The following is a 24,040-nucleotide window of genomic DNA, read 5'->3' as shown; positions in this document are numbered from 1 at the left end:
TAGTATTTTCCTTTATTTCTCAGCTCCCACAGGTTAGCATCCCCAGTGTTCCCTATTATACTTTCTCAGTGGGTTCTCATTCAGGCCTTCTCATCAGAAGCCCAAGAAAACTGTTTCCTAATTAGTTTCTCTGCCTCTACTCTCACCTCTTCCCAATCCATCCCATTACAGGGGTTATTATCCTAAAGCAGATTTGATCAGTCACTCCTGATCACCTAAAGGAATAAAATCCAATATGTTTTCCACGATGGAGATAGCCTTTCACAACCTCCTGCCAGACAACTACAAACCATCTTGTCTCCCAGCATACCTGTTTCCTAGAAAACACCCTTTGCTCATGTCTTAGTATTTCATGCCCAGTTCGTGTCTCTTTAAATAAGAAGCATATCTGGACCTCAACACACAATGAATGCCTCAACCGCTCCTCGATAAGCCCATGCCTCACGCTAAATTCTCTGTATTAAAATCTGTTCTGATGTTGCTGTGCTTCCTTGGGAAATATAAAATGCCCTACAGTACCCTGCGAGTTCACTGTGAAATCCCAGGGCTCCTTGGTGCTCAGTTTGGGAACAGCAGATTTAGGATTTTATTTGTCATTTATATATTACTAGAGGCCACGTGCACGAAATTCGTGCAAGGGGCTCGGCCTCTGCCGCTGTAGCCACATGCTGCTTCTGCCTTGGCCCCGCCACCCTGTCTTCATCTGGAAAGTCATCCAGAAGGATGTCCAGTCTAATTAGCATATTACCCTTTTATTATTATAGATTACCAAATATTTCTGTTCACATGGACTCTGGATAGGCACTGACTTGTACACAATATAAGGTAAAATATATGTTAGTTGAAGAAAAGGAGAGTGAGAGGAAGGATGGGAAGGAATTCATTATTTCAAATTTGAATTAAGAATGATAAGAATAATGATATGTAACTCATTAATAAATTGTAGGAGCCTGATCCCTATTAAAATTTTTGAAGAAAAAATGATCTGCCCCAATGTCTCACAGGCACAAGGATAGGACTACAAGGACTATATTTATATGGCACAGTAAGAAAATTAGTTTTAGAGTAAAAAATAGAGTTAGGTGCATGAGAAGCGGTAGCTCAAAAAGGTGAAGAGACAAAAAATTGAGGAGGATTTCTGAATACAGACCCCAAACAAACTACTTTGAGCAGAATTCAGCTTCACAGAAAGTTATTCAAGGGAGTGCTGCATCCATGCAGGAAAATATTCCTTAAGTAATATTTATACTTCATGAGGTTTTTGTAATTAATTTTCACTGATAGCAAAGCAAACCTTTGGTTTTAGCCTGGAAGGTTATTTTTAAACATCCTCTTCCTTCAGGTGTCACTTCTCAAGCTACCATTATACCTTCCTCCTCCCCTCCCAAATTCAGAGACTACATGCCCCATCATGGAAAATGAGTTTGGCTCTTCATGTGTCCTCATCTGATCCACAGTCTGACACCAACGTATTAGAGGCAGGTTAGATGCAAACTGATGATGAAGAAGTAAGAGCTTGGGAAGAGTCCACCATGAGAGGAGGACTCACACACAGAGTCCTGCTAAAGAGTCTGACCTCTGGACTTCCTTCTCTTCTCCGAATTCCCTGTTAATGAGTTTTCAAATTCTATCACTTGAGGATGCTATGCATGATCATTTTTAACTCATTTTAAGAAATTCTCTAGTGCTGTTTATTTGAAATGTACCTTAATTACAGACACTAAAGTGATATTTAGTGGGAATTTCACTTTGAAACCATTCTTAAGATATAGTGAATGATTTGCAGTCACAGTGGAAAGTTAGCCACAGTACTTTAAATTCAGAAGTAATGACTTATCAAGTGCCATGTTTAAAATAAATTAGAAAATTCATGAGTCCACCTACCTGTAAAGGTGTTCAATTATAGCTGCCAATGTTGCTCGGTTGACCCCTGGAAGAGTACTTATAAATGCTCCATATTTTTTAATTCTTTCCTTGTCATCTTGGGTATCTAGAGGTTAAAAAAAAATAAAAAAATCTTTAGGCCCTACAATATTAATCTGTGTTACAAACTTGCCTTTTAATAGTATTATAAAACAATTATTACATTTGTATTTCACTAAGTGATATAAGCACGTTTCAATAAAAATATGCAAACTTCTGGAAAGGGACTTACATAAACATTCCATGGCTATATACTATACTTCTTATACTTTTTAAATTAAAAATATAGTACTTTCAAAACCCAGGGTTGTATTTTATCTTCTACTGTTTGAACTACTGAGCTTCACTTAATAGAAATATAGCCAATAACTCAGAGTGGAGTGAAAATTGAAGAGATAAGCAAAACGTATTATAGCTCTGTGACTGGCCAGTGTTGCTCAGTGGTTGAGTATCAACCCATGGATCAGGAGGTCATGTTTCGAATCCCTGTTAGGGCACTTGCCTGGGTTGTAGGCTCAACCCCTAGTAGGGTCATGTAGGAGGCAGCCAGTCAATGGTTCTCTCTCTTCCTTCCTCTCTGATATCAATAAAAATATGTATTTTAAAAAAATAGTTTAACTCTGGCTATGGAAAGATTTTACTACTTCTATGTTAAAATGACATTTCTGATCTGCTTTTCTCTTGTGAAATCATAAAAATCTCCCCCAAACTAAAGTCATCTGAGGACTAGGAACCGTGAATTACCCAGCAGCCCCAGTACCTTCAATTTGTTGGAAAAGGAAAGCAGACAATAGAAGAATAGGTAACTATGATATTGACTTAGAGCAGGATGGACCCTGTGCCTAAAGCATGGACAGACTTGGTTAACCATGGAAAAGAGGACAGGAATGAATTTCTCTCATTCTCCCAACCCCAGGAAGTCAAATACTTGGGAAAAATTAGACACAGGAACCCCCAAAGTTCTCATCTCAGGAAGGTATGTAGTGGCTGTTTGGTCTAACATACTAGCTCACAGGGAAAATAAAAGACCTTTCTTCAAATAAATAACTTATGCTGACTTCGTAACTCAAGGTGATTACACTTACATACTCCCTCTCAATTCCCAACTACCTTTAGAAACAAGACTTTCTCATTTTCCATTTAGCCCAGCTTATTCTATTCACAGAGAGCCAGCAGCACATTAATGAATCTTTAAAAGCACATGGTCATCTGTAAAGGGCATTAGGATCCTTAGGGAGGTAAGAAACTCCGTGAGATGTTTTTGAAATGCACTCCTATTCAAAACTGCACCTGAGAGCTCCTTTGTACCAATTAGCCTGCGGAGATCTATGACAGCAAACACTGTCTTACTGCGCTGGTAGGTGAAAGACTCTCTAAGAACAAGAGGGGCAAACGCCCGAATTACATTCAGAGATTATACTAGATTAAGAGTTAACTATCATCCCTAATGTAATCAAACATTTATCCTCATGCCATCCAGTTTTTAACTGCAGCAGTAACTGCAACATTCAGTATAAAGTAATTAATATTAACATACTTATAACAAGAAGTCAGGAGAGTATAGCAAATTTTCATAAGTCTTATAAAAAGAAAATAAACGGCATTTTCAAAATAAAGCTTAAAAAGTAGAAAGCAAGCTTCAGATAGATTCGGGTCACAGAGCACTTATAATGAACTGCCCAACTAGCCACAGACATCAGGCGATGTAATAGCGTTCTTAGAAGAATAGATAGTTGATAGTATAAACAGGCACGGCGTGACTTTAAGGCATTTGTGGCCTTGGCTACACGGGACCCAAGAGAGCTCTCCTAGGAGGTCACCTAGGGTCTGGCTGAGCCTGGTCAGATCCCGCACAGGGCCCTTCAGGGAGGTCAGGGTGAGAGCTATATTGGATTAAGGCTATCTGACTCCGTAATCAAAGCCTTCTCCAAGTCAATTCTCAAATAATTCACATCCAAGGGAAAGGTGAATACTTTCTCCTCTGACACACGCTGTCATTTCCCACCTCCCTCCTCCTGACAGACTGACATCAAAGACATCTTTGTCAGGGAATCTGAAACGTCAGCAAAAACATATTTGTCACAGATTTTTTTTTATCACTAATTTTATAATAAAGACATACTGTAAGTATTTATAAGACAGATACTATAAATAATTTCATGGTTATAAATTAGAATAAACTCTTTTCAAAACAAAACTGAGGATGGCAGGTTAACAGGGCTTAGAGAGATGTATCATCTAATTTCATATTTTATATCACATTGAATTATACAATCAACTCTTCTTGTGATTCGAGTTAAAAATCTATTGATTTGAGAAATACTAGGAAGCAAATAAGACTTCTGAGTTATATAAAATTTGGAAAGCTTTATTTTAATAACACTACTCTTCCTGCTGACACTAATAAGATTCATTCTTAGGATAATTTTTCAAATTGTGAATGTTTTGTAAGATTATTTCAAAATTAATCCCTTAAAATATCACATTTATGTTTTAGAATAAACAAATATTTTCAAAGAAAAAATGCCCGTTCCTTAATAAAGGAATATATTATCAATTTTTAAAACAGATTAATGTACAAGAAATATATTAGTAAATTATGGTATAATTCAATGATAATTTTAAAAATTGAAAAAAAGATTGAAAATTATTTTGAAAACATTGTAAATATACAGAATATGCTTGTAAAAATAGCTCTAGTAGAAAGATGGGATTAAAGACACTATATTTTAAAGTATTGTTATAATGTTCTTATAAAAGGAGTTGTTTTGCATTACTAGATATAAATACAGATTTATTGAAATCTTTTTGGCCAAATTAGTCATTTAATGAACTACTTTTCTAGAGTAATCTCTTACATAGGTTCTCTTACACTGGAACAAAGCTTTTTAACTTCATTAAACAGAATCTAGGGAAAATAACGGAGTAAAAAACATTGTCGTTATGTACCCCAAAGAGGAAGACTAAATGACAGAGAAAAGCCAAAAGAACCATATAGGAAAATCTTAGAAAACCAACCTTGTATTGAAACTTTCACTTAACCTTAATGAGAAGTGAATAGCATACATGAAGTTGCTTATAACACTTCCCAACTTCAAGCAGAGCAAGACCTAAGAAAGCCACACAAAACTAAGTATATAAAACTTTATTTAGCAATTATTACTATAAATTTCTTTTTAGGTATATATTGGTATAAACAACTGCTGATATTTACACAACTTTTCTTCTGAGACATATGTGCATTTTTGCCTTCAATTAAAACTTCAGATCATCATCAAAGAAGAGTTTAAAAACCTAGCTAGCCAATTAGAAGACAAGCCTTTATGATTACAGACATTATGTGCATTACCTAAAGCAGAGATCCAATATGGATAGAGCTCCTTAGTGAGAAGAGCATCGTCGATGTCAGACAGAAACCTTTTCAGCACGCCTGTCACGTCCTCCAGCTGATGCTTTCCAGCCCTCAATTTAAAGCTTCTTGCATCTTTTTTGAAACTCTCCAGGAGTTCACTTACGTGCAAAGGATCGCCATTGTTTTGATAGATGTATTTGCACCCTAAACCTTTGTTAAAAAGGAAAAAAAGATTATATGAAAAATGTCTTAAAATCAAAATCCACTTTGACACCTTAAAAATTTGAACACATTTTTTGTGCTGGGATGATGAGCAAGAAGAAATCGTTACCTGAGTTGATATAAACATGTCTGAGGGGGGAAGGTTTGTCCCCCTGATTTTAGTAGTTACAGGGTAAACCTATGACATATTCCATCCCTGGCCTTTAATAAGACTCTGGTCAGCCCTTTCCCCAGCTGTTCATAGTATCTTTTAAAATTGCTCTTTCATAGCCAAGTGCTCTATCTTCGCTTAGTCCCTGGGATACAAACTTGCCTCCAATTTCACTGATAAAAGTGCAGCTCCCTAGTATAAATTTCCTCAATCCTCTGCCCTCATATTTGCATATTAATGTATGCCTGCCTGTTCCCACCTTCACCTTGTTCAATCTAGATAAAGAGTATGGTCTCCTTTTTTTACAAAGTCATTGATTCATCAAAGGCCCAATTCCCACTCTGTCAGGACAAGCTTCATCAAGACTATCAATGACAACCTGTTTTCTAGATGCTATTTGGTTTTTATCTAATGAGAATCCCCTGCCCTGTTTGACACTCCAAATGAATCACATTAAAATTACGTTAATCTCATGGCCTTCATGGCATAATTGTACCATATTCTCCAGCTCTTCCTTTAGGGATACTCTTCCACCTTTCCATTTATTTCTGCTCTAGTCTTTACTGGTGATTTCTGGAATCCAAACTCAATGCTCTTCATTCCCCACTCCCCACAAAATTATCTGGCTAAACCCACCTAGAGCATTACTTTAACTGCTTACATATACTTTTTCACCCAGTTTTAATTTCTAAGATTCCAAACAAACACAAATATATTTAAAAAACATGTACCACGTATTTGCAACACACACACACACACACACACACACACACACACACACACACACATCATATTACACATATGGACGAATCAAAAAAATTAATTTCCCTGCCTTGTTCAGGACCTCACCTTCCAACCTCTACCTATTCTTTATTTGTTCCTCTATCTTGATATATGGTATAGCCTTCTCCCTAGTCCTTTCCAACACAGAACCTTTCTTTCTCACATTCCAGATTTAAAAAACCAAAAATAAATGAACAACTATGCCTCATAGATTTTTTTTCATTAAGACCCCCTTTTTCCTCCCATCCTCCAGGCTGCTATTCTGTGCACTCAGTTCCTTACTAGGTTTTTCCAACTCCCTGCCCATATTCTTGTGCAGCCCTAGTCTGTCTCGACAATGCCAGTGTCACCAAAAGACTAAAAATCTGCATCATGCCCTCTCAAGTTCTACGAGGCAAGTGTGAGGATTTAATTACAATATATAAGTCCCTATATGAATTTTCCTTACCCTTCTGCCTCTTTTATCTTTCCCCTCTTCTCACACCAAGTCCTGGGCACAGTTAGCTACACAAAGTTTCCTGAACAGAGAGTGCCCCTCCTGACTCCACACATGGGCACACCTGTTTCCTCCTCTACCTTCTAACAAGCTTCTATTTTCTCTTCATTCTCAGGGTAGGCACCGCCTCACCCATGTAGCCCTCCATGACCACCCCTATGCTGGGTGTGATTTACTCCTGTACCAACCCCAGAGCCTCTCTGCCACAAAGGTTTGTATACTTGAGATATATCTGCCCAATTGTTTGTCTTTGATCCACAAATCTATAACGTCCTAGGAGGCAGGGTCCTAGTCATTCTCTGTAGATAGTAGTTACTTAGAGCGTAGAAGAACTCAGCAGGTATTCAATGAGTGACCCCTTAATGCAAGAATAAGCAAATTCTGCAAAAAACAATAATGACTAAGTTTCTGAGATACGGTGTACCTGGTTAAGTGAATTTCTAATAGCTGGTAATCAAATAATAACTTAACTGAATGTGAATTACATAAATTAATTTCCCCCAAGAACTAAGAATTGCAACTCATTTAAAAAAAAATTAAAATTCTAAAAGTTATACTGTGAACTCTGTCAAGTTCAAATCTTGACACAATGAACACACACACACACACACACACACACACAAAACAAAACAAAAACAAAACAAAACAAAACAAAAAAAACCTGGTTTTTCAATTTTAACCCAAAAGTCAGAAAGTTCAAAATAAGTGTGACTTAAAAGGCTCTGGGCTGACCACCTACATCCTGAAATCACTAGACATTTTCTAATAAGATTGGGTTTTCCCCCATGTTCTGCTCATTAAAACCATTAAAAAAAAATAGTGTCTTTCACTGGCTCTATTACTTTAATATGCAAGTTAATGTACCTTGTGTTAGAGTCACAAAGTAGACATAATGTATGACATTTAGTTGAAAACAATCTAGGGCTTAATGATTTTAAACTCAAACAAACATCACAAAGTAGCTTCTGATTTCCCTAGAGAAACATGAAATTGTACACACTGGAGGTAGTCGAGTTAGAGTTATTTTAATCATTTGTCAGCTTACGAGAGACTCTATGCCATTATGAAACTAACACTATGTAAAAATTCCCAGTGAGGTTATGCTCATGCCAAAGCATAATGTGTGCAATTCATTCATACCTGCAAAATGCAAGTGCACTAACACCGAGTAACGAATAAAATGAAGATGATGACCGCCTTTCTCCCCCATTTCCAACTAAACAGATGACTTTGGCTGATAAGATACATACACATGTTATCATCATGGGAAAAAACCTTAGAGTAATGCCCATGTAATGTGATTAAATACATAGTCACAGTAGACATATAATTTAAACACAACAAATCTGAATATTAATGATAACTCTTCTTGGATTCCATATGAAATAAGTAAAAACACATTATGATAGTGGTCTTCTTAGAAGAAAGCAGATTAATATACACATATTATAAATTTTCAGAAATTCTTTTCTTTTTATTTCTGGTATTTTGGTGCATATCAAATAAATTATTGTCAGTTCTCATGCAAAAACACATGATTCATGGATTTGTCTTTCACTTCCTCCGCCTATGTTGCATTTCCAGGACCAAGGTCAGCGTCTGGCACACAACAGACACCCAACAGGGAAGTAAGGAACCAGGAACACAGTGTTTCACTGCAGCTCTCTCCTCGAGATACTCTCTTTCAAATCAAAAACTCCCAAATGCATTTCTAGTTTTAAGAGGGCAAAATAAGTTACTACACCTTCCAAAATACCAAATCATTTTAACCTTTTCTATCTTTATAATGCAACGCAATGGCATTTATCTGCAAATTAAAAGTAGAAACATTTTTAATATAATGCTTAAAACTTTTCTATCTTCTAGAGCACATGTGTCAAACACAAGGCCCGCGGACCAAATCCAGCCCGCCAGGCCTTGCAATGTGGCCCGCACCGCGCTGTCATCACTGCACTCCGCTGTCAGTTTATGAGATTGTCAGTTTATGACTGTTCAGTAAACCATTCGGCCCGCGATTTAGGCTGGATTTTAGATTTTGGCCCCTTCTCTGATTGAGTTCGACACCCCTATTCTAGAGTATTAAGGAAATCTGTAACAGAAAGAAGGAATGTGAAGAATACATAGCAATTTGAAATTGAATATGAAGAATAAAGGCATATGTACTCCTCAGGCATATCTACAATACTACTGCAGCACATCAAAATAAAACTGGACCATGTAGGTATCGAGCTGTTTGTCTGTTTTTTTACCTGTACACAATTCAAAGAAAATGTTGTAATTAAGTCAGAACTGTTACAATCAATATCCATGTGACCGACAGTACGGTAACTAAAATAATAAATACATACACACCTGTATGTATTCATGCTAAAAAAAATTCTTTCCCATGCTGTCCCATCATCTACTTCTAAAACCATGCTGAGGCAGCACACTGCATTCCCTTAGATTTCACTGTGGGCTTGCAAAAATCTGAAAAATAGTCTTTAACCTATTTTTAATATACATTTCACAACATATATTCTTTCCATATGTTATTTAAATGTTAATGCATGTAAAGGAAGCAGAAAATAGTTAAAGTACATTATACCATTTAAATGAGTTTTACTGGGCAAAGGAACGGCGTGTAACTGAACAGTGACTGCATTCATATTTTCACTGATATACTTAACAGATATAAAAGGCCCTCATCCAGTCCAATGGGCACCATTTAAAAACTGTAAGAGTGATACCATGAGCTTGGGGGTTGAATAGAAACTCTGTGATACGTACCATACTGCGTAACAAATGCGATACAGCTGTTCACGATGATGGGAACGTCGTTCTGGCTGAGCTGCTGATCCTGCAAAGCATTTCCATCTGTACCTGCTGCTTTCTCAATCGCAGCATGCCAGACTGTGAAATCCAGCTTGGTGTGCCCGTGGATGTACAACGTTCTGTGAAGTTGAAAGAGCATTGCCACATTATAGTTTTGCTGAAAAAAATTCTGACTTCTAGACAGATGATCTTTAAATCCATACACAGGTGATCTTGTCTCACCCCTGAGGAGAAAAATCCTCCATCTTTCACCCCAAATGCCTCTTTTTCCTGCACAGGGGGGGGCAGTTCCCTGGATTGGTGGTCTCACTTCCTTCCATTCCCCAGCCCCTGTCATTCTCTTTCTGAGCAAATGAACTGAAACTGTTCTGTAAGCATCACCAGCGACTTCGATTGGATATATGTGGCTGTATTTTCCAAGATTTTAGAACTGTTTATGATTTCATTTCTTTAAAAAAAAAAAGAGGGAGAGAAAGAGAAGGAAAATTCCACCTAATTTTGCTTTGTAGCAAAATTCTTTCTGGCTGCTCCTATCTTTCTGGTCAGTTTCTTTTCCCCAAGACCACCTACACCTTATGAGAATGAAGCTGTAACCTCGGTGAACTCACATGGACTCCAAGGCCTCCCCTGGGACAGTGGTTTCAATCCCTGTGTGTAAACTGGTTAACTCCCAAACCCCTATCTCCAGGCTATAATTTTGTCTTACAAACCAGATCTATTGTATATGTAATCAAAGCGCAAAAGCTTAAAACAGTCAGGCTGGTGTGGTTCAGTGGTTGAGTACTGACCTATGAACCAGAAGGTCATAGTTTAATTCCCAGTCATGGCACATACCGGTGTTGTGGGCTTGATCCCCAGTAGGGGGCGTGCAGGAGGCAGCCAATCCATGATTCTCTGTCATCACTGATGTTTCTATCTTTCTCCCTCTTTGAAATCTATCTATATCTATATCTATATCTATATCTATATCTATATCTATATCTATATCTATATCTATCTATATCTATATCTATATCTTTATTTAAAAATTTAAAACAGCTGAGTGGGGAATCCAATCACTTTTAGAACTCAAATTTTAGCTCTGCACTAACTTCCTTTGTGACCCAGGAGAAGTTTGCAACCTTCTTTGGGCCTCAGGTTCCTCACAGGCCCAATGAAGGGAATAGTACCTGCCTTAGCACTGGGTAAATGTAAAAGAAGAACTAAATAATGAACTGTAATACTAAGTGATACCAATTTTTGGACACCTTCACTGGAATGTGCCATGGCCCTACACTCAGGATACACTAAACAATCACACTGCCTTATCTTTATAATAAACTAGTGGCCCAGTGCATGAAATTCGTGCACATTAAAAGGGGGTTAATTAGAGGAAATGTTTTAATATTACTATTTGCCCTTTCTCTATAATAGAAGTGCCAGAGATGAAAGAAAATTAGTAAAACGTATAGGAAAATCTCCCTCCTCTCAGAGTCTGGGGCATGCCTTAGGACTCAGAGTCAAGTCTCTGTCCACCTGTAGCACCTCAAAATCTTGCAAGACCCAGACCCAGTCAGCCCCACCCCCATTGGGTGAGATCCAGATCTGGCTGGCCCCACCCTTGTCAAGCCCCTCCTGGTGCCGGGCACAGCCTCAGGTCCCCTGTCAAGCCCCACAGGGTGGGGGGCACAGTTTCAAGTCCCCCGTCAAGTCCTGCCAGGCAGGGGACATAGCCTCAGTCCCCCAGCTCACCTTCAGGTCCCCCAGCCCAGAGCTGGGACAGGGGGTGCGGCCTGAGTTTCCCTGGGGTAGGGGGTGTGGCCTGAGTTTCCCTGGCCCAGCACCAGGGTGGGGGTCATGGTCTGAGGTCCCCCATCAAGCCCTGCTGGGCGGGGTGGGGGGGGGACGGCCTGAGGACCCTGGCCTGGTGGCTAGGGGGAGGGGCACAGCCTGTGGTCCCCTGACAAAAACCCCACTAGGTGGGGAGGAGGGGATACAGGCTCAGGTCCCCTGCCCAGGCCAGTGTCCCACAGCCTCAGGTCCCAGGTGATTGTTCCTTAGGGCTCGTTACAGGAACCCGGGCTCCCCTGTGGATGCAGCCATCTTGTGTTACGGAAACCCCACCTCTGCTGTGGGCATAGCCATCTTGTTATGGAAACCCTGCCTCTGCTGTGGGCGCCACCAGCTTTGTGATGATGTGATGGTCAATTTGCATACCCCCTCTTTGTTAGATAGTAAGGACATTTTCTGCTCTCTGACTGCCCCAAGGTTCACTCCAGGTGATCATCCTTGATACTCTACCCTGATATCCCTCCGATGCTTAGTGGTAACCAGTGTCCCCCCTAATCCTGAGGAGTCCCCCCTGCCCTGCATTATACCACCAGCTCCATGTCTGAGAATATTTTAGCTGCTAGATCCAAACATCGCTCAGGAGACCAAGGAAAGCATTTCTGTATCTGTCATCATTAGCAGAGTGCCTGACATTTTGTAGGTACATGATAGTTTTAAAGTCCTAACACTAGATATAAAAATTGATTTATTTAAGTATATTCATTGATGTGCCATTTAAGTATATTTACACCAAAGTAAAATGATTTAATCTCCATTTCAAACTATGAGAGGGCTACTTTGGACTCAAACAAAGAGAAGGGCTGTTGTTGTTCTTTTTCAGGGGAAGGGTAACCTTTTACTTCCCTGATAATAGATGGGCCCTAATTTAATTTAAACAGAAAATAAAAGGCCCTTTTCTCCTTGGGTTTCTTTTCTTGGAATGCTCCTCTAAGACTGGCACCTCACCAAGCTTACATCCACATCGGCAGTTCCTACAGGCACTTCAGTCATGTCCTCAGTCTTCATCTCTCGCTTCCTTTATATATTGTTTTTATTTTCCCACATCCCTATGGCAGCCCTGACCTCCAGATTTTGTCATTTGCTTTTTGAAGAATTCTGCCACTCTAAGATTCCTGCCATGCTTTTGCCTTTTTGTTTACCTTATATTATCTTTAGCTCGAAAGCATTCTATTGCTCAGTATATTTATCTAAATAAAACTGTATCACTCAGCTAATGTTCCTGAGAAATATCAAGCCCCTATACTGTTAGACCTAACTAAAATAAAATCTTGCTAAATTCAGAAGATTAGGTAAAGAGAGAATTTTACCTTTATTTTTTGATCTCACGAGTAAGCTCTAAGTTTAACATAAAATATTTAAAACTGTTTGTTTTTAAACAAAGTACTTCAAGGGGTGAGTACTTCAGCAAGCAGTGAAACAAATCCAAAATGTAACGGCCCTCCTACAATACCACTGTAATTCTGCCATCAATTATGAATGTTTCAAACGTCAAACTTCCTCTGTAGTAAGAAGAAATCCCATGATGGCAGGTTTAGCTGTCTCCTTGTGAACTAGTGAGGGTTAGAACAAATGACAACTCCTGAGTCAACCTGTCAGGGACTGAATCCTTAAATATATCATCTAGTGCAGCGGATGCTTGACATTTAATCGCATCAGTCCAACAACTTTCCTCTCTGATGCATATCTAAACTCTGTGCACAATGAACAAATCATCACAGATATTTTCAGCACAAATGCTGGTGGAGTTTGTGATTCCAAACAACCACTCTATCCTTTTTTGGATAAGCATTCCAAAAAAAAAATATATATTCATTTATATATTTATCATCTGAAGACCTCTAAGTTAGGGAGAATTATTCTAATTGTCCATTGCCCACGCATAAATGTTAAAGGGTACTTCAAAGTCATATAGAGAAACATCCCGATATCCTATAACAAATCAAATGAGTTCAATAAGACCCAGAAACCAAGTGCCAGGACAAATAAAAACAATTTTCTCAAAATTGTAATATAATAACCACAAAGTGTAGGCCATCATATTTGAGCCTAGTCTACTGACAAGAACCACAAGTGTCTTCACAAATGACAAAATCGATAAATTTTTATAAAAAATTCTACAAAGAGAGTAACAGACTGCGCAAACATGACCGGACAGATAATACCTTGAGCATTTATTTTAAACAAAACTAAAAACACCGAATCTTCTAGTGTAACAGCATTTATTTGGGTCACAAATACTTTCTTTTCCTTTCATTTCTGAAAGACATTTTTGCTGACTGGAGTATTTTAGATTAACAGCTGCTGGTTTTAAGGTGTTTTTTTCTTTTCTTTTTCCTTTTTTTCCCCTCCAGCAATTTAAAAAATTTCATTACCTTCTGGTTTACACTATTTCTAACAAAACATTCTCATCTTTTGCCCTATGTTTAATGGGTATTTTCCTCTGGGACTTTTCCCTCACACTGGTTTTCTGGAATTTGATTATGATGCATCTACATGTGGTCTGCTTTATCATGCTTGAAATATGATGATTTTATTGCATGTGAGTTTAGAGTTTTCATCAAATTCAGAAAAAGTTTGGTCACATTTCTTTAAAGATTTTTTTTTCCTTTAGCCATCTTTCTCTTGTCTCATTTTTGGATTCTAATTATACTGAGACTGCTTGTTATTGTACCACAGGTCACTGAGGCTCTGGTCTTATGTCTCTGTGCTTAAATTTGTATCCCCTCTATTGCCATGCCTTCATGTTCATTAATCTTATAGAGTCCACTCTTATGTTAAACCAATCTAGTGAAATTTTTTCAGATACCATATTCTTTGGCTTTATAAAATTCCATTTGTTTATTTGTTTTAGTTACCCATATTTTTCTTGCTATTGTTTATATTTTCCTTTACATCTCTGAAAATATTTGTGATTTGTAATATGTAAAAATCACTGCTTAGAATATTTGCTAATTCCATTACCTTTCTCATTTCTGGGTCACTTCCTACCAACTGGTTTGCAGCTTTTTCACATGGCTAGTAATTTTAATCAAATGTCAGACATTAGGAATGTTAGCTGGAGTGTTAGGATTGTGTTGTCTTTCTTTCGAGATAATGATGCCTGTGTGGACATCATGTGTCTGCTTGACCCTGGCCACTGCACTGCTTGTAGAGCAGCTGATCCTTCAGAGGTCTAAAGCTTAGTGGGGTAGAAATACAGCAGCCTTTACTCTCAGACTTGCTCTGAGACAGCCTTTGCTCTTAGTCGGGTAGAAATACAGCAGCCTTTGCTCTGAGGCTGGCTTGGCCTTTACAGTATGGAGTCACTTCTCTGGGGTCTTTACCGATGCCCTCTGTGCTTAATGAGGTCTGTCTAGCATGGATGGATGGGATCTCCACAAACACCCCAACACTCCCTACACCCTGGGGACTGTTCACCCCACAGCACACCCCTGGGAGCTGCCTTCTGGAGTTTCACCCTGAAAATATGCAGATGAGCATGGAGCCCTGAGGGAAGTGAACTCCTCTGGAGATTCCTGAAACACTTCTCTACATGTCTCCCTCTGTTCTGCTCCTCCATCCTGAAAATTTCAGGGACTACAGATCCCTTGAACTTCCCATTCTTCCTCTTCCGTGGAGCAAAACCAACTGCCACATCCTGCTTGAGTGTTCCCATTCCCTGTGCTAAGGGCTGGATAGTGCCTACCAAGAGGAAGCCAAACTGGTCTTAACACTCCCTTCACTTGTTTCCCTTCTCTTCCTGCTCACAACCCTGGAATGCCTGTCATCCCAAAGCCTGAAAATAGTTGGATTCATTTATTTTGCCCAGTTTTTTAGTTTGTTTGAACTGAGAGGACATGTACCAGGAAGAAAACTATTTCTTCGTGGTCAGGAATCAGAGTCTGGCAAATTTTATTTAGTCATTGCATCTATAAATTTATAAATTACCCTAATTTTAGTTTATAAAGATACCTTTTTTTTTTTTTCATAGAGGTGGAATTTCGACCGGAAACAGAAGAACAATTATTAAGAAAATCAGCAGATGCAGAAACTGTGCCACAAGAATAATACGGTAGGAAATGTTATCCCCCAAGTAGCTTGTTGCTTCTGAAGCCCACAGCACAGTAAAAAGTGTCAGGGCACCTGATTTCCTGAGAAAGGCAAGGTCTTCAGTTTTTCAATCTCATCTACGGGAATGAGAAGAAGAGCCCTGCTTGGAGGCTGCTCAAAACCTTTCGTGAAGCTCCGCTGGCTGCTGAATGAATCCCAATCCTCATTCTTAAAAATAATTTTTAAAATAGTTTTAAAATAAATACCCTTTCAAAAAAGTCTTCTATACCCCAGTAAAGGGCCTGCAATCCTTTCCAGAACAGGGCACCTTGTTAATTAACTTTAACTGTAATACTAATAGGGTACAGATCTATCATCCAGGCCCTTTGGTTCATGCATCCTCCTCAAGGCATGAAGGTTCAGGCCAGCCTGAACTGAAGTGGGTCCCTAGTCCATCCTATTTCTCTGAGTGGAATACCTTAGTATCTCAGCCACCTCCATTATTCTTACTGAAATTCCACCTAGAAATTCCAGATCCCAGTTAAAAATATTACTCTAAACAGCAAACAAAAACACCACATTCTCCTGATCCTATTTATCCAGAAGGGATTTTCTCATCCTTTTGTTTTTCAAGCATCTCCTTTTTGTACACATACATTTCAGTACATAGAATGGGCTTTGAGTTGATGGAAATTTTCAAGCAAATATATACTTTAAAATCCACCTTTTGTTAGTCCTATATCCCCTTTAACAACAACAACAACAAAAAAATCACTTCATAATGTAAATTTGAATGCTCTTTTTTTTTTGCAGAACCTGTGGGGGTAGTAAGAGAAGAGAATCTCTTGTTTACCTTGGCAGTATTCTAATTGAAGCATCTCTTTGAATTAAATCATCAGAAAGTTATAAAAGCAGTCAAGCTGATATTGTGGGCAATCGGCTACTGTTTAATTTGCAATTACATGCACAATTTAGAAACCACTTTAAGATAATTCACCCTCTGGAGTATTGCTAACATAGCTTCCAGAAAACACAACTCAAGGAGGGAAAAATATCACATGGAATAAGCTGATATGAAATAAGAGCCTTAAACTTAGGTTGCTAATCTCCTGAATGGAGACAAGTAGTCTGCTTCACAATTGTGGGACATATAGAAAAAAAAAAAAAAAAAAAAAGTGCTTTCCCTGGTGATAACGGATTTATGTTTGGAATTTGCAATTAAAAGTGAATGCAGCCAGGCTTTGGAACCATTAAGTGATTTATGCTCTATTATAGGTCAACGAAGGAATCTTAAAAAAACAAAAAACAAAACCGCCCTTGCCACTGGCTCAATGGCTAGAAAGTCTCAATTCCCAGTCAAGAGTATGTACTTGGGTTGCTCCCAGCACCGCGGGCCCCCCCCCCCCCCCCCAAAAGAGGCAACCAGTCCCTGTGTCTCTGTCACAGGGATGTTTCTCACTCTCCCTCTCACCTCCTTTTCATTCTCTTTGAAAAGCAATGAAAAAAATATCCTCAGGTGAGGATTAAAAACAAACAAAAAACAGCAAAATAAAACTAAAAAGATACCAATCTTTTCTATTTCTGATAACACAGATGAGTTACTCATTCATGTTTACTGTATTTATTGCAACCAACAACCTTTCAGTAAAAGTTTAATTATACATATCTTTCTTCTAAAAAAATATATATTTTATTGATTTTTTTTACAGGGAGGAAGGGAGAGGGATAGAGAGTTAGAAACATAGATAAGAGAGAAACATCAATCAGCTGCCCCCTGCACACCTCCCACTGGGGATGTGCCCTCAAGAAAAGTACATGCCCTTGACCAGAATTGAAACCCGGGACCTCTCAGTCCACAGGCTGACACTCTATTCTCTGAGCCCAACCGGTTTCAGCTATACGTGTCTTTGACAAACGGTTTTACAGTTATGAAATGTGAAGATAGTGAGGATAGTAGCTTATTTACCAGAAAGGGATATGCAGAAGTGTGGGCTAAAGTGCAGAAATAATTTCTAAATTTTAAGAAAAGGATGTTGTAATCTATTAAACATTGAACTTAAATTGAATATATAACCTACTGTCCAGGAAAATGCCTTCTGACCTTGTGATCTAGAACGTTCACTGAACAACAATAGATATTCAGAAACATGATTTTATTTTTTTTCATACAGCAATTCTGATTGAGGCGTAAAACAGAAGCCCAGGATCTAGTCCTGGTAACAGCACCAAAGAGCACGCCAGAAGCCCCTAAGTATAATCAAGAAAGCTTTATTTCTCCAAAATAATAATTTTTAAAGTATACAAAGAATACACATTAAAGCGACACCATCTGGAACACCTTCTGTTTAGAGCTTTTTAGAGCAAAAATGCTCTGTATGTGGGAAATATTATTGCAATATTTTCCTGTCTGAAGGCATTCATGCTCTGCATACAGAGAAAATTACCATGAAGATTACAATATATATCTAAATTGTGACTATATTCGGTGCATGATTATCAATTTATGAACTGTTCCAGTTCAAAGGGTTCTTTCTCCTCCTTGCCTTTAAGGAACATTAATATATTTTATCACTTTAATCAAAGGTAGACAAGGACAAGGGGAAAATGTGAAATTAATTCATTAAATTTACTTATGATTTCCTATTCTGGTTCTAGCAGTTACTAGCAAAAAAAAAAAAAAAAAAAAAAAAAAGTTTAAAACCTACAGCTGGTTGGTTTCTCGCATTTTCAATTATTCACTATCTCTATATGTCATCAACATGAGTAATTGGAAGTTGTTTTATTTCCTAAAGCCACAATTTTATCTGTCATTGACAAGTCTAACACAATCTACTTTCACACTCGTTATTTCCCAAGGGGCTAATAGATCACAAGAGAGATGAGAGAGAGGGCACAGCAATGAAACTCTCTTATTTGGACATGACATTAAAACAGCTCTTAGCCAATCACGCCTATAATTAATGGGCTTGTTTGAGTGCTGGGAGAGAAGTGTATATTCACTATCTGCCTAGTGACACAACCATTCGTAAAGTCAACCCAGGCCAAAAGCTTACGAGTCACCTTACCTCCTAGTTTACAAAGAACTGAACACCATCAGACTGGTGTCTCTCTCAACATCCTACCACCAAATCTAGAAAGCTACCCACATCAAAACCACTCATCAATTCTTCTTCTCTTCCTGTTTTAATTGTTCTCTTGTCCTCTCACTTATATCTTCCATCTCTCTTCTTTTCTTTAACAAAAGGATCATAAAAGTTTAACCAACACAGAACAAGCTGTATTTCTGAAACTATAATTATTAAACATCAGTCTTATCTCTATGGTTTCAAAGATTGGTCGAGACAAAAAAATAAATTCTCTTAGGGCCATGTGAGAGAGGACCCATTGGAATTTGAGGCGAAGGTCACAATATTAGAAATCATTTATCTTCAAATATTTGAATCACAAACTATTTTGAAATTTTGGGTTATGACTAAAATCTGTATTATCTGAGCCCTTTTCTTACTTTTAAAAATTGAAAACCATCATCACTCAAAACTAAATATACACAATCTGCTGGGGGTTTTTTGTTTTGTTTTGTGTGTGTGTGTGTGTGTGTGTGTGTGTGTGTGTGTGTGTGAAAAGTTGATTTAACTTGTTGGGACTACTATTGGGGGGAGGAGGGGATATCTATGTTTTCAGGTGGCTAACAAATGAATATGTAATCCCATAACAAAACATGGCACACTACTGAATAAACCTGGACCTTACTGAATTAAAATTTTTATATGCCTTCATGCTTGAAATTCTAGATTGTTGACTCCATCACTCCTTTGTGTCTCTTTCCCTTCCAAATCTAAAGCTCGACAAATCCAAGCCATCTAAAAACAAACTGCACACACATTCCCTTTCTAGGTCAAATCCCTGCTACTTTGATAATCCTACTAAGCTCCAGTGTCCTTGACAAACTATCCCCACTATTTGTTTCAGTGTACTCAGCTCCTAGCCTGCACCTAATCCAGTTTCTGCTCTCTCACTTCTGCGCTTCTCTAAGTTAGCAGGTTCCATCTGCACCACTTACTTATGGAGTGTCTGTCTTCATCTGGCAGCACCTGAGGCTTCTGACTATTCCTTCCTTCTTGAAATGCCCTTTCTAGGTTTTGTGACACTCTCTCCTCGTTTCCGAATTCACTCCCTGGGTAAACTAGCTTAATGTTCCAGGATAGCTTCTTCTCCTGACAACTGTCCTGCCTCCAAAATGATGTGCATTCACCAAGGCTCCATCATGTTACATACACCTGTAAGGCCCTATCCTATCGAATCTGGCCCAGGAGTATCTCTGAAACAATTACTTCCCACTCTCCTATTCATTCAAATCTCCCCAGGAGCTTCCTTGTGGACCTTGAACATGCCAAGCACAATGCACTAGAGTCTTCAAAATAGCCTTGACCATATGCCTGGGACTCTATGAAGACTGCTGCATGGCTTGCTTCTTCACTTTATGCAGAAGATGCCTGCCTTTACCCCTACCTAAAACAGAACATTCTCCATCAGCCGTTCTCTCTTTCCTTTAGTTTGTTTTAAACCAGTTAAAATTGATGGACACAATACAATGCAATTTTCTCTGCTGTTCCCCCATTAGTGTTCATGCTTCATGAAGGCAGGGCCATGTTTATTTTATTCATCACCATATCCTCAACCATATCCTTATGCACAGCAGATGCTTTGTATTTATTTAAAAAAAGTAAATAAATTAGCTATGCATGAGTCACATGCAAAAATACTTCAGGATCTTATTTATTCCGTATATATCTTCACTGAAAATATATTTACAATTTCCAAAGTGCTTAAATGTGAATGTCCCAAAGGCATCTAGGTCTATAGAAAATTACAGTAATTAACGGTACTGAGTTTCTCATAGCAAATACAAAAAAATATGCAAGCTTCAGTCGTATACTCTTCCTACTGAAGAGTATATAAATATATGTGTACACACATACACATACATACAATTCGGAAAATGTCTAGCAGGCTATAAAATCATGGGCTCATTCCCAAGCAGATAAACAAAATATTCCACTCCCTAGTTATTAAAGAATCAAAGACAAAAATGCACTTACCTTCCTTTCTCTACCAAGAGCAAAATATCCACTTTCTCCCCATTTTGAACCATTGTGCTGACAGCTAGAGGGAGAAGAGAAAAACGTCAACATATTTCTTAAGAACATTTTACTAAAAAACCATAAAGACACAATTATTAATACTCCTTGGCCACATGTTTTGGAGTGAGTCCTCTTAATTTTATGTAAAAGCTACCATTACCATATGCAATAAAAGTTGTGTCCAAAATACAAGATGAGGGCAAAAAAAAAATCTTACTTAGTTCTTGCAGTCTTCTTAAGTTCATTCTATCTTCCTGAACTTCCTGCATTTGAAGGCAAAAACGCAAACTAGACTTTTCCATAGCAAACCATCCTTTTTTCCACTGATCCAGGGCATGGCAGTCTTTGTAGTAGAGTTGGCCAATCAAATCATAATTAGCTTGTGTTAAGTTTTCAGCAACAACGGGAACGAAATGCTGTTAAAACAAATACAGAAAAGTAAGAAAGACAGTGACTATTGGAAATCCCTTCCTTATCTGCAGATCTGAGGGAAAGTAGGAAAATTATCTTTAATTTTACCCTTTGCACTCCGAACCATTCTGGACATTGGCTACCAGCTACTCTCGACGCTACTTTGCAGCGGAAACATGCATTTACAGACCCTCATATTATTTAGTATAATTTTGGAACCAAGTAACGTATTATAATGATATTGGACTTATATGAATTGGGTGACATCGAGGATGTATATTTGCAAAAAAAAAAAACCAATATTTTATTGTTTATAATTTTGTACAGTATGATAAGTTTTGAAACACTCCCCAATATGCATTGCAGGCTGATTAGTGCATGTTTGACAGTAATAAGTGGTTTGACGCCTGTCTCAAAAAGTTGCGTTGAAATAACTCAATTCCACGTAATCACTAATAAACTGCAATGTCCCCTGAGAGGGGACATCCAAGTGATATGCTAGAATTCCGATGTCCCCTGAGAGGGGACAGCGGAGTGCAAAAGGTTAAAGATTTAGAAGTAACCTAAATTTCAGAATTTTTAAAACGTGCTCTCTATCTTAAAAGTGAACAGCAATTAACACATTTCCACGTGGCGACATCTTAAACCATTTTTCTCCATATATATATATAATTATATAATTGAAAGAGGAAGACATTCTCTCTGTTGATGTGTTGTACTTTCCAAAATATCAGCCTTCACTGTCTTCACTTGCAACTTTTACTGAATCTGCCATTTCCCCTTTGTGTATACCATGAGTAAGATAACTACTCATAAAAAGACCTTCACAGAAATACTTTACAATATTGAGAAAAAAATCTTAATCATCAAAACACGACCTTTATTTGAAGAATAATTTCCCCTGGGTCCTATATTAATTTCTTCTCTGCTTAGAGCTCTAGGAAGGTAGCTCTTAACCTCTTTGATTATAACCTTTGAAAACCTAATGAAGTATGGACTTTCTTCCCAGAATCTTGTATAAAATTTGCATGGACCTTGAAAGCTCAACCATAGTCCCCAAGCAGAGAAACTTCTCTGGATTTAGGGGAAGAATGGAATCATTAAATACCTTAGCTATTGCCTCTGTCCATCTTCGTTGGGCTTGAAATGTTTCAGCTCCAAATAAAAACGCACGTTCTGAGGGCAAATAGATCTCAAAGGTGAAGATGGGCCTGTGGCACACGCGGATAAAATGATATCAACGGTTATGTTTGGCTCACAGGAAAACAAATCACATGAATGTCAAGTGTTTTCATTAAATGCATTCTGAAAACTGGATAATGCTGTGAAATCAATCTCTCACCGTGTTCTGCTGATGGTATGTACTTTGTTCAAATGAATAAATGTGACTGTCAGCTCCTTCCTATAGATAAACAGAGTAACCTCCCTTGTCCTGAATTCTTCCCTTGGTTTCTTATCCACAATTTAAACTATTTCATGGAACATGCTAAGTATGTATGCTTCTACTACTTCAAGGCCTTAACACACCCTATACTGTGTAGTGCCTTCCTTTTTCCTCATTTTTACCCAAAGCCTGTTACATAGCCTTCATGTTCCAACTTAACTCATCAATAAACTCAAAACCATCTCCTTTAATTTATTCCTCCCTTTGCTGTCAGTCAGTTTTTTATCTGGTTAGTCAGATGTTTAATATTATCAGATCAAACATAATATTCTTTCAACCCACTTTTTAAAATAATCTCTTTCCCTAGCTAACTCTTGGTAATTAGGATCTCTCTTTCTCCAAACTCTTCCTAACCACTGTAGCCAGCTTTCTCCTCAGTGCCTCCATTACTGAGTTCAAGCTCTGTAATATGCTACTTAAGGCAATTCAGAATCTGGCTGCAACAATTATACTGTAGATGCTTTCTCCTGAACATCTATCTGTAGCAGTATCATTCTACCAAGAATGTTTCATTTTTAAATAACTATATGCTGGCTCTAAACTCATATTATTTTTAATTATATTTATTTACTGATTAAGTGTTTCAATGCATTGAATGCACTTATTTTAACATTCCACAGTAAGATACAATAAACCGATAATTCATTTAGGATAAAAGCTCTGTTAAATTAAAATAAAAACAAATCAACTAATAATCAATTTTGTTTGCATAAAAAAATCAAACTAGATTTATTAGAAAACAACAGTCACCTCAACTAGAATATATTGAACATTATTTAATAATGTTTCATGAAATGAAAAAGCTGTGCAAATCTCTCCTCTTTTTAATATAGAATTTTCATTAAATACTATGCTCCTTTATAGTTAACTTTTGCAGATTTGGTCTTTGCATTTTCTCATTAATTTCGTCACAAAATGTGATGAGGAACTTCCACAACAAAGATCTTTGATGCTCTGTTTCTAAAAGTCCTCACAGAAATTTCTGTTTAACTGTTCTCTGAGACAATATATTAAAAAATGCATACTCTTTGAATTGCAACCTATTTGAGAAAATTAAAATGTCAAAGTAGATCTTTAAGAATTTAGCACTTTCATATGTTACTAAATATACTTAGTATTTTGTTGATATTAATGTGAATAAATCATCAACAAATATTTTCTTTTGTCATCTATTCGAACCATGGTGCCTTAAACAGATGCATAAATTTTGCCCTAGCCCACTATTTTCAATAATGAGTAAGTCATAAAAATTACAGGACTACATGTCATGAACGAATTACTATAAATTTACTTACTATTAGATGCAAACATGTCAACCTTTCATATTACCTAATGCAATATTTTAATTTTCACCTTTTAGTGAATTCCCTAAGGAATTTTAAGAAGCTGCAAAATGAGTAGGCTTCAAGAAACCATTCAACCCTTCCACAATAAGCAATGGAAG

General features: G+C 37.7%; 1 protein-coding gene across 7 annotated transcripts in view; it reads right to left on the bottom strand.

The window, feature by feature from the left end:
* ARAP2 (ArfGAP with RhoGAP domain, ankyrin repeat and PH domain 2) overlaps positions 1-24,040 on the bottom strand; it is a 157,501-nt gene that overhangs the window by 40,612 nt on the left and 92,849 nt on the right. For all 7 annotated transcript variants that reach the window (XM_084900314.1, XM_084900310.1, XM_084900315.1 and 4 more), the window contains 6 exons: positions 22,261-22,363; positions 20,959-21,157; positions 20,700-20,763; positions 9,697-9,860; positions 5,273-5,485; positions 1,885-1,990 (listed from right to left, as the gene is read on the bottom strand). In XM_084900314.1, the coding sequence (XP_084756440.1) occupies positions 1,885-1,990; positions 5,273-5,485; positions 9,697-9,860; positions 20,700-20,763; positions 20,959-21,157; positions 22,261-22,363 (849 nt within the window). The remainder of the gene's footprint in view (positions 1-1,884; positions 1,991-5,272; positions 5,486-9,696; positions 9,861-20,699; positions 20,764-20,958; positions 21,158-22,260; positions 22,364-24,040) is intronic.

This window comes from Pipistrellus hanaki, assembly GCF_964339955.1.
Source record: "Pipistrellus hanaki genome assembly, chromosome: 1".
In the NCBI taxonomy this organism is placed as follows: domain Eukaryota; kingdom Metazoa; phylum Chordata; class Mammalia; order Chiroptera; family Vespertilionidae; genus Pipistrellus; species Pipistrellus hanaki.
This window is presented reverse-complemented; position numbering and strand designations above follow the sequence as displayed.